We start from the raw sequence: 12,003 nt of genomic DNA on the forward strand, positions 1-12,003 counted from the left end.
TCTGTCTCTGGATGTGTCTTAGCCTAGTAATATTATGTATTATGAATGTAGACTGCAACATTTTGTAAATTACTGTTTAGATGTTACTTCAAACAGCTGCAAACATAATATCTTTCCAATCCGTTTACTTAACATCTCCAGGGAAACGGTTAAGAAATCTGTCTGCGTTTTAGAAATTGAATGTTTCACATTAAGATTTTGTTTTGCGTATGAACACATTAACAAATGTGCATTCAGTAATTGTAACATAAATAAGGTAGAAGAATATACTGTGTTTCGAATAATTTCATCAATTGCAGACTCATTGAATTGCTTTGCTTAATAAAGTTAGGAAAAGAGTAAATTTAGAGAATTATTGCGCATGGAAATTAGTGCAACCAGGCTGCAAGTTTGAATAAGCTACGAAAATATATTCTTCGAAATTACTAAAACTATTGGTAACATTTAAACTTACACTCAAAACAACATTAAATCATCGAACACTTATGAAATTGTATAAATGATATAAAAATCATTCAACAAGATGCAAATTTTGCCATGATATTTAAAACATGTTGATGATATTTCAAAATGAAAATAAACATAAAATTTGTCCTGTAGAGGCTGTAATGTACATAATGGCTTCGAAAGCCGGTGAGTAATTTCGTTTCCATTGTCTTGCAATATGGGGCAAGGGTGCGTGTTTAACAGTGGAATCTGGCGCTGGTCTAAACTCCCGAGTAGTGGTTTGGCAACCGACTAATCCAAGGTGTGTTCAGATCTGTTCTTCCTTCGTTTATTTTTGGTTTCCTTGTACAGTTGTGTATAAGTGGCTACGTTCTTTAAAGTAAATTTCATTGTCGCCCATATTCCTTGTTTTAATAAAAATCATTTTAAAAATAGTATACCTTGATATATAATTGTGCATGTATGTCATGTAAACTTTACGGCGTTTTGTTCTTTAAAAGTATGTAAAAAATCTCTTTATCGTTTGAGAAAGTTTAGTTAGTCATATATTATCTATTATATATGCTTGGATGGTTATCATAAATATTTCTTTTAATCCTTTTTATAGTCTATATCAATATTTCTTGCATTAGAAAATGATATCTTACTAACAATCGTTACACTAGAAGAAGTAAGTATTTTCAGAAATAAAGAGATATATTAATTGAAATAGTATGTAATGGTATAATGTAATGTTATAATGATAGACGGTTTTTAGTGATATTTTTGATTAATTAATTAATTAATAATGAATAAATTAATTAATAAAACGAACATTTTAGCGTAGATGAGTAGTAACACTTTGGAAAAGAAAAGTAAACTAAGGCAGAATTTAACATGATCTATGGAAATGTCACGTGGAAGCAAACAATGAAAACAAGCAACATAAAAAGAGACTCGGTGTAATGACATATGATTGGTGTAAGTGTTTTCTGAGTTTTACTTACTTTCATTCTCAACAACATGATTTACATAAAGTGTAAGTCCCCAAACAAACCCGACCATTTCTCAAGTTTATAATTTTGTGGCATGTTTATTACTGAACACTGGTCATAAATATGTTGTAGGTTGTATGATGGTCTAACTTTGGATACAACTAATGCCTTTGTGGCCGAGTTATTAAGATCACTGACTTCGAATAACTTTTCCGTCACATCCGTGAGTTCTACACCTCGCTTAGAGTGTCAAATTCTTTCATGTTACATGTAAAAGATCATCTAGCTTGCTTTCAGAAGGCCGACAGTCCTACCTACAGCCCAAGCAAGAAATAATGTCCAAGACTAGAGGTAAACTATTAAATAGTTTACAGGATATAAAAAGTACCTTGACATCAAAGCCCACAATAAAGTTTTAGTGGACTGGTCTCCATTTTTCCTGATATTTTACCCAGGATTATTTTTCAATAACCAACCAGTTGAAATAGTTAAGGATATATTATACGTTACAAATGCAGACAATCATGTTATTTTACAGAAGTTTAGATTATCAAAATAAGTAATTATAATCATAAAGTAATTATGATTGAATTGGTAAAATAATTGTAATTTAATTGATTATGTTTAGATACATGATTTAACCCTTACCATGCTAAATTTCTATAATGGACTGGTCCATCTTCTAATTTGGGCAGTTTTGACTAATGATTTGAAGAGATGTTTAGTGAAAAATTACTGACTGAATAGCGAACAGTTCAGACCATGATCAGACTGCTCGGATGCGCAGGCTGATCTTGGTCTACACTGGTCGCAAAGGCAGAATCAATCGTGCCCAGCATGGTAATGGTTAAACACAATGTTAATGACTGTATTTGAAGAGCAAGATAGTTTTGATTTAATCGATTACATTCCTGTATACCCATGCAAAAATGTCTACTCACAATTCTGTACTTCATACACCTGCTGAATATAATATGATGTTGCATACATTCAAGGAGTTTTTACGTTCTATCTATTCCTGTTTAAAGAAACATCGAAACAAATGTGTTTTTCTTGTAAATATTTCTTTGTAAACAAAATGTTATTCGACAGTCCATCTATTTTGTCTTTGATTTTCAACAATAATAAATATCTTTTTGCAAGGCAAACTATATTCCATCTTTTAATGGGCTGGTATAATTGGACTCTCGGAAAAACACCTGAATACGTGGACGTCAGCAAGTAATTTGTTATTCAGTAAGACGGTAGATTAATGGTAGATACCAGCTGAGCAGCTTTTCTAATTGGCATATAATAATTGGAGATATATATTTGAGATTATTTCTCACGTCTATTGTTAAATGTTCTTTACAACGATTATTTATTTTCTGATTATTTTCTTTATTGACAGAGTTCATGGACTGGTGTATTTCCTCTTTTCTTCAAGATTCAAGAAGTATTTGCAAGTTTTGTAAAAGACACTAAATATATGTGAATGTACTAAGATTATTTAATTAAAATGTTCTGAAAATACAAAACATACACCCTCCTTTGCAACGAAATTGTTTTAGACGCATTTTTTTCTGTCAAGTGGTTTATATTTTTAACCTTTAACAAACAAGGTTATGGCACATAATGCCGTGCCTTTTGTGAATAAAGGCAATCTATCATGTCAAAAACTACTAAGCGTGTAAAGATGCCATTATGGACTCTGTGGAACTGAGACAATTAAAAAGACAATTTACTTTTACTGAATATGAGGAACAAAGGTTCAGTAACAAATATAGAGCAAACGCGTCTTGCGTGTGTGGTGCAGTATTACACGCCTGATTTATAAACACAGTAGAAAACAAATGCCTATGAGAATATTTTTGCATTTTGACAATTTTATTGTACTAACACGGAAACCGTTTGGAAAACCCAGTCCCATTTTTTTATGTGGTCTTCTAATTAAATATGATATACAAATTCGGCATGCTTTTAACGGTTTTTGATGCAGCAGCTGTATCGCAAAAAACCCACGCTCGCTTTCTAGGTACATGTGTGTAGGTCACTAGATTGGCATTCTTATTGTTGCGGTCTACTGGCCTTCACTTATCACTGGTGATAAGAATCGTTAGAGGGGGGCATGGTATAAATTACCAGCCGTTCAACAGGTGTTATCGAATTGAATGACCAAGTTTATAGACTCTTAGGCTAATTGATCAGTGATTAGTCGAAATTTGAAAAAAAAATGTACTTCTAAGTCAGTACATATGCTACATCAAATATGTTTGTAAATCACTTTGCTACAAACTTCTAAGCCTGTTGCAACAAACATGAACTCCTGTTTCTTAGGATGAGTATGCAACTAAGTAAAGTATTTATTGGATTTTATAAACGTGCAACAAGCTGCCAAATACCGAAACTAGCATATCTCGATTTACTAATACAAAGTAACGATTTACTTCCCCAAACAACAAAAATATAATCTTTTGTTGTAAAGTATTCATAACTGTTTTGCATAATTAAAACATGTTGATGAGACTATTTACATAAATGCAAAAACATAAAAATACTGACTCGTTAGACTGATATTACATAAGGATTCGAAAGCGTGATAACATCCTGTCTCAAATGCCTGTCGTGCTTAACAGGGAACTGCCTGTTAACATCCATTGAATTGGCTACCTAAAAGGTTCAGAACATATTACACCATGATTCCTGTACATTGGATAAGTGCGTTTTAACATCAGTCCACACTTTTGCTAGTTAATAAAATCGTTAAAAATAGTCATACTTATATATAATTTGGCAAATTCAACTGTAAACTTTACGCTACTTATCTATAAAAGTTGAAAAATTACTACGATTAATCAATTATTGCTATAAGCTTTATTTCCCTTGTGATCAAAAAGTCAATCGCGTTTAGATATCATTATTCTCATAGGACAATAACACAAAAATCATTCACTTAAGGCTGATTTCATACAATCAAAGAGATATAATAATGATTATTTATTAAATGTGAATGTTATTGTGACGGTTTTTATATTTTTTGATTAAAAAATAATAAATATTAATTTTAATTAATAAATGAACATTTTGCATAGATCAGTAGTACACTTAAAAATAACGTAATAAGGCTATGAATTTACATGATCTGAAATTATCCACGAACAATATCAAAAAACAGCAACCAAGAAAACATTGTAATGACATATATGTGTAATTTTTCTAGTTTTTATTACTTTCATTTAAATAAATTAACTTAATAAGTGTAAGTCCTCAAGACAAACAGTATAACAAGTATAATTTATCATGTTTATTACCAAATATGTCATAATATTTGATTGTCAATGTCTTAATAATGATCAATAATGCCTATGTGAACCAGTATTAAGATCACTGACATCGAATCACTTGCACATCGTAGTCTACACTCGCATGTGTCAAATTATCTGCATGTTACTGTAAAATCATCTAGCTTGCTTTCAAGAATCACTCGCCAAAGAAATTAAATCAGAGTTTGCTTTCTTCGCCATAATCTGAAACATTCTACTTCAGAATATGTCATACTACCAAACAATTCCATAATTGAGCTTTGCATGTTTATTCTCTTGTCAAAATCATTCTGATCAACAAGTGTCTGTTAAATTATGGTAGTAATTGCATTTTCGACTAATAACTATAAATGTTACAGATTAAAATGTATGTCGCCCTAAAGTTTTAGTGGACGGTTCCTTTCGAATTTACAGATTATTTTTATACCATCCGTTGTAGTTGGATATATTTCACTGCGAATTTTATTTTCGTTTTTCAAATTTTATTAAAGTAAATTGAATGTAAAATAATTTGTATTTATTGATTATGTTTAGATGATCTACCTTACCAGCTAAAATTTCTATATGACTGTCATTTAATATTTCATTTTGTGTTATGATTTGAAGATGATTACTGAAAAATTTACTCTGAATAACGACATTCAAACCATATATATGCGTACTGATTTCTAATGTGCAAAGCATAATAATTGCAATTATTTAAAACATATTTGAAACTTATTTAACAATTTTTGTTTAACGTTCATTCTGTAATAAAAGAAGTTAACAACACTGATAACTGAAAAACTAAAATGTGTGCATACAAATAACGGAGTGGTAAAATTAGCGTTCCGATTTCCTTGATTTAAGAAAAACACAATGTGATCTGTTTCCTGTAAAATTAATAATCTTTTAAACAAATGTAACATCCATCTTTTTGTTTAATGTTCAAGCACTAATAAAACTTTTTAACAAATTAATCTTTTAACGGCTTTAATTGTTGAACAAACATAATAGGGGATTCACAAGTCAATTTAGTTTCGAAAATATTAAGGTAGAACCATGATCAGTCAATTCGAAATAAACGATTTTGAGATTATTTCCACGTCATTAAAGCTTGTACAACGAATTGTATTTTCTTTTAATTCTTTTAATTCAGAGTTCACTGGTACAATCCTATTTTCGTCAAGATCAAGGTATTAAATTTGTAAAAGACATTAAATAATCATGGCACTAGTTACTTAATTAAAATTTCAATCAACATACACCTGTATTGAGCAACAAAGTGTTTTAACATTTTTTCTACAATTAAATTTAAATTTTTACTAACAACAAGTTTAGGCACATGACCCTTAAAATTAAAGGCAATCTATAGTCAAAAATACGCGTGTAGTCCTTGGACTCGTGAAATAGACATGTATACAAAAACAATTTACTTTTAACGAAATGAGACAACTTTAAAAAATTAATCAAATCGTCTTGCTTTTCAGAAACACCCTGATATTAAAATACAGTCAACAAAAATTTGTTATTTGATTTTGACTTTATGTACTAATACAAACCGAAAACCCATACACTTTTATATTTCTTTATTAAAACATATCCAAATTTCGGCATGACTTTAAATACGTTTTTAAAAGACATGTCAGCGTATACAAAAAAATCAGTGCTTATACACTTGTTAGTATAATTGCAATATTTATTGATTCAGCTCTGACTCTTATACGTCAAAACTTAGCAGTTATTCGGTTCACATTACAGAAGACCTAGTTTTAATCTAGGCAATTTCGTGATTAGTCGAAAAGAATAAATAAATAAAAAATATATATGTAATTGTCAGTACATAGCACATCAAATATCCGTAGGGTATTAACTCACTTTCCTACAAATTTTTAGTTAAAAACATGGTTTCGATGTAATTGCCAATAAGTATTAGAGATTTTAAAAATTGACAGAGCATCGAATTCAACGAGTTTATAACAAAGTACAATATTGACTTTTTGCAAACACAAAATATATCATCGTAAGAGTATTGAATTGTTTTTAAGGAATAAAACCGGATGGAATATAGAGTCAAAATAAATAATAGCATGGTATTTGACATTTCTCTTGGTAAAGTGAAATTCCAATTTCCCTAAGAAACATACATCATGAAGGGATTTAAGAAGAAATATATCAATGACCAGTCTGAAGGCTTTTCATCAAACAGCCGTATATGTTAATAAATCGTCCAAAGATGAAATTGTTACAAATTTGTCGTGCATTTAGCTTCTATTTTCTGCACTTGGACTTAATATCCTTGCATTTTCTATGATATATATGCTCAACATGATAGCTTTAGCATCAACGCGTTGTTTACTTTGTTTCTATGTTTTGTAGCTCATACTTTTTTTCATGCTAGTTATCGATCGTATAATATGCCATGACAACTTCTATAATGACAGAACAGATGATTCACTTAATACAGTTAATGAACTTCTTACAACGTATTGCGTAATCAATTATAAAATACAAATAACTAAGGTATGTTTAACCGTTAATGTCAGAGAAACAGAGTTCATCGTTTGACGATTTTTATACAATTTAATTTCTTACTATATATTTGCACTACTTTATCGTACCCCCCCCCCCCCCCCCCCCTTCCCCCCAAACAACAAAGTTGTAAGGGTGGTATACTGGTTTCAGGTTTGTCAGAATAATTTGTATGTTTGATATATTGATAATGTAAAACATTAAGCACAGATAGTGCTTGACTCCCTTTCCATGCTATCATTGCTATAATTATTGTTGAATTGCTGTTAATAATAGAATTTGGAACATTTGTGGCTGATTTGGGTTCATTATGTGGATGGCTGGGTCCCAGCTTCTCACATTATGTCATATACAAAAGTTAAAGGGAACCAGATATTTGATAGAGCAAGTACTCGTTGTAAAACGTTATGTTTAAATTTGGATCAATCAGAAACAAGTTCTAAAATAGCACGTCTGCTGGGGTATAAATAGGAAGATGGATGACAGAGAGCGCATTCGGTATCCAGCGGTGAAAGAAGACACATCGAGGATTTAACTAATGATTTATCCCAGTACCTTGATAAGGAGACTATTGCAGTTACCCTGTCAGGCGGATAAATTATTAAAAAGAAGACTTTGGAAGTTCATAGACTAAAGAAAAGTTGCAGAATTTCAACCAGGTTTCGAGCTATAGGGCCAGCGCATAGAAGTTTTACCTTAAAGGTAATTGAATGCTATATACGATAGCATATATAGGCTGAGCATCGGGAAGCTGAGACAGAGACCCAGAGTTTGATAATCTACTGAGATAGTAAGAGAGTTCCAGCATTACTGGCGAAGTACAGCCAAGGCATCGGGGATATACCTATATGTAGTTGAATGCTACATATGATAGCATATAGGCGCTGAGCATCCAGGAGTCAGGGCAATCATATAGAGTTTGAGAGGACAGAGGCCGAGCATCTATGCGATAGGACTCGTATGTTGTTGATTCAAATACATTGTCTGACGGGAACTTCAACAAAAAGACCAGTCAAGTATAGAGTCTCCAGCCTATAGAAGTTTGAGCTAATCATTTTTAATTGAAGATTGTTAGTTTGAAATATTTAGTGATTTGCCTGATCCCTGAAATTGTCTAGCTCATAATAAGAAATCATTTACGAATCATTGGTACACGAATCATTTAGGCAAGGTAGCCAGAGGAAAATTCTATATACATGTATGAGTTATTTGGTCTCACCAGCATTACGTTTTAATAAAGGACATTCTACATCGTTTGTCAGCTAGTCTAAGACATAGTCAGTTAGCGATTGGACCTAAACCATTGTTCAAGATACTAAAGGCGTAGGCACTTCCCTGGGTCATATAATTCATATCCTGACAAGGTTGTCTGTCTGTCCGTCCGTAGACACAATTTTGTGCGCACCATCTCTCCTCATCCCCTTGACAAAATTTAATGAAACTTCACACAAGTGATCAGTAACAACAGTAGTTGTGCATGGGGCATGTTAGGTTCTTTCAGAAAAAAAATGCAGAGTTACGGGACTTTGATTTTTGTTGCTATACTATACACATGGACACAATCTTGCGCGCACCATCTCTCCTCATCCCCTTGACACAATTTAATGAAACTTCACACAAGTGATCAGTAACAACAGTAGTTGTGCATGGGGTATGTTAGGTTCTTTCAACAACAAAAATTAGAGTTATGGGACTTTGTTTCTTGTTAACATACTATGTACATACAGTCTACATATACAATCTTGTGCGCGCCTAATCTTCCGAACTCTTTCACACAATTTAATGAAACTTCACACAAGTGATCAGTACCACCCCTAGTTGTGCATGGTGCATGTTACGTTCTTTTAGATAATTATTCTGCATAGTTATGGGACTTTGTTTTTTGCTACTCTACTGTATACATACAATCTATATACATACAGTCCACATAATTATGCAATCGTGTGTGCGTCAAATTGCAATGTACTGTGTCAGTGCATGCAGGGGGTACATTCATCACCTTTAGTGTTAGCTCTAGTTTTGTTGTTGTTTTTTTTTTTAATTATTAAAAAGAACACAGAAGTCTACTGCTGTCCCTTGAAATGGACCTGTTTAAATTTTATTCCTGCAAAAGGGTTATACCGACTTGTATATATAACAATAAAATAGTGTAAAAAATGATGAACCCGTATTATTGCGATGCGCCCATTGGTCATTTACAATTCTATAGAGATACTAAATAAACTAGCACCAAGTGAAATATTTTTCAAAAATTAATATTCTTGCGCCTGGAAAATACCGATATGGAATCGCTACATAAAATCTATAAGAAGATATCATAAACTATCTCCTATAATCTCCCAGATTTATTACAAGAACTGATATTGGAAGTTATTTTCCCAAAGAAAACCTCATTTGTGGAAAAACTTATATTCTATAAATTACAAAAGATTATAAGTAATTTCTAAGACTGCGAGAGAACCGTAAAAACACAATATACTACACCAAGACGACAGAAATTAAATCACGCATTTCATGCAATGATCTTTTTATGCACACACTGGATTATGATTTCGTCCACCGGAATGTCGTGCTGCGCTACAGATAAATTTTCCAGTCAGTGACATAGAATAATTATGTTTGTGTCTCACATATTGAAATACTTCGGATTTCTCAAATAAGAAAAAGAATACTTTTCAGTTAGCGGAATTGTAAAAGTTAGAAAATCTATTCGTGTATAAGCAAAGAATGTACATAATGGAAAAAAAGGTGGAACAAAATGGAAATCATTTCCTGTCAATTGGAAACGGAAGTGCTAAATCAAAAGAGAACGAAGCGCGTGCTTCCATGACGAAGTCAACTTCCGGTTTGAGCAACCTGAAGCAAAAGGAAACAATAGTAACTATTTCCGGTGGCGACAAAGGATGTTATTTCTCAAGAGTACAAGTGGGCGTGTTTGTGTTTGCGTTGCTTTTGACTCTTAGTGCTGTAATAGTGTTGGTCGTCTGCTTTTCGGACTCAAACCGACATTTTCACAGGCTCAATCCTACGGTTGAGAATGTTTGTAAATGTGCAGACAGCCAAGTGAGCTACGTGACCCATCCAGAAAATACAGTTGCGTTACATACTGCTCTAGCAGTTCGGAGCACAAGTGAACCTTTTACAATTTCTGATCAACCGGAAATAGGCATTCGTCTGCCTGGTGACGTCATACCTGTACACTATGACATCGATCTTGACGTCAGTATAGACAATGAGAACTATACCGGAAGCGTGAAAATTTTGACAAATTGTTTAAAAGACACGAGTTTGCTAATTTTACATGTGAAACCTTACATTCTTAATGTTAATGAAGCAGAAGTTTATATATATCCCTTGAAAAAAGGGGACACAAATAACACAAACAATAAAAGTTTTATACCAGTCACAAGGCAATTTATGGATTTCGACAAAGAAATACACGCAATCGAGTTGAAGGAACCTATGATGAAAGGCATTCAGTATATCATATACATCAAAGATTTTCAAGGCTTCTTATTTGCAGATTTAAAAGGAATGTATATGAGCTCGTATAAAAATAAAAATGGCGATACAAGGTAAGGCATATGTTTCTGTTTTAAGTCTCTGTTTCCATAGTTACCGATCTTTTAAGGTAATGGAACATAAATGACAACCGGCAACTTCCTTGCATATGCAATTTTGGGATGCTTCGACCATAACAGAATATTAACCTTTAGCATGCTAGATAAATTGTCGTCTGCTGGAAATGTCGTCTGCTAAAATTGTAAAGTTCATTCAATTTGCTCCAAAATTGGAAGAAATATTGTCAGAGTAGCAAACAGCTTGGAACCTGATCAGACGCCGATTTAATCGGCGTCTGATCTGGTTCCAAGCTGTTTGCAAAGGCTGTTAAATTCGCCTGCAGCAGGCTAAGGGTTAATTTTCGTAGCAACCGGAAATCGCCCTCGGAGAATACGAAAACGAACGGAAGTTGCCGTTCGCATTACGGTGCTATCACCTTAATTAATGGTATTCAAGATTTTATATGAGTACACTTTGATTGCCATCCGATGTTATATAAACTGATATATGTTGAACATGAAAACAACCCAAACTTAATTCGTGATAAAAACGATGTATTATATATTGTATTAAAAACAAACACATCTTTGATTATATTTCATTAAAACCACAATAAAAGGAATATGTGATTTGCATAGACATTTTGAAGTTTGTATCAACATATTAATATGGTTCTGAATATATGTTTATGAACAAGAATAATGTCCCTTAAAATGGTACAAACATCACATAAAATTTGATAAAATTGTATAAAAATTACACAAACTTTGATTATAATTTTAAAACATAACAAAAAATTTGTTTTAGACTTGTGTGATAATTGCACTGCCTGCAAATAAGATAACCTTGCATGTAAAGTGCTTTTGAACGCGTTTGTCATAAAAATCTGGTATAATAAAATACAATATTGCCTCCAATGTTATATGGTATAGTGCCTTGAAGTGACAAGCTTCCAGATCAACATGAACATTTCAAAATAATAATAATAATAATAATAATAATAATAATAATAATAATGATAGCAGTTGAAATTAGATGTTCGAAAATGGTAAACTAGTGTTCTTTAAGTAGGAATTTTAATGTGTATGACACAAAGTGCGAGCAAATTATTCAATATCATAAAAAAAGTTCAAAAGCGTGACAAAAGCTTCTAAAAGTTGTCTACATATTTTATTGACCAAAAAAGTATTATTGTAGAAAGCAATTTT

General features: G+C 32.2%; 1 protein-coding gene across 1 annotated transcript in view; it reads left to right on the plus strand.

Moving 5' to 3' along the window:
* The first annotated feature begins 9,511 nt into the window (after window positions 1–9,511).
* LOC123542915 (glutamyl aminopeptidase-like) overlaps window positions 9,512–12,003 on the plus strand; it is a 37,037-nt gene continuing 34,545 nt past the window's right edge. Inside the window, exon 1 of the mRNA XM_045328963.2 lies at window positions 9,512–10,809. Within this exon, the coding sequence (XP_045184898.2) occupies window positions 9,962–10,809 (848 nt within the window). The 5' untranslated portion in view covers window positions 9,512–9,961. The remainder of the gene's footprint in view (window positions 10,810–12,003) is intronic.

This window comes from Mercenaria mercenaria, chromosome 19 (genome assembly GCF_021730395.1).
Source record: "Mercenaria mercenaria strain notata chromosome 19, MADL_Memer_1, whole genome shotgun sequence".
Taxonomy (NCBI): domain Eukaryota; kingdom Metazoa; phylum Mollusca; class Bivalvia; order Venerida; family Veneridae; genus Mercenaria; species Mercenaria mercenaria.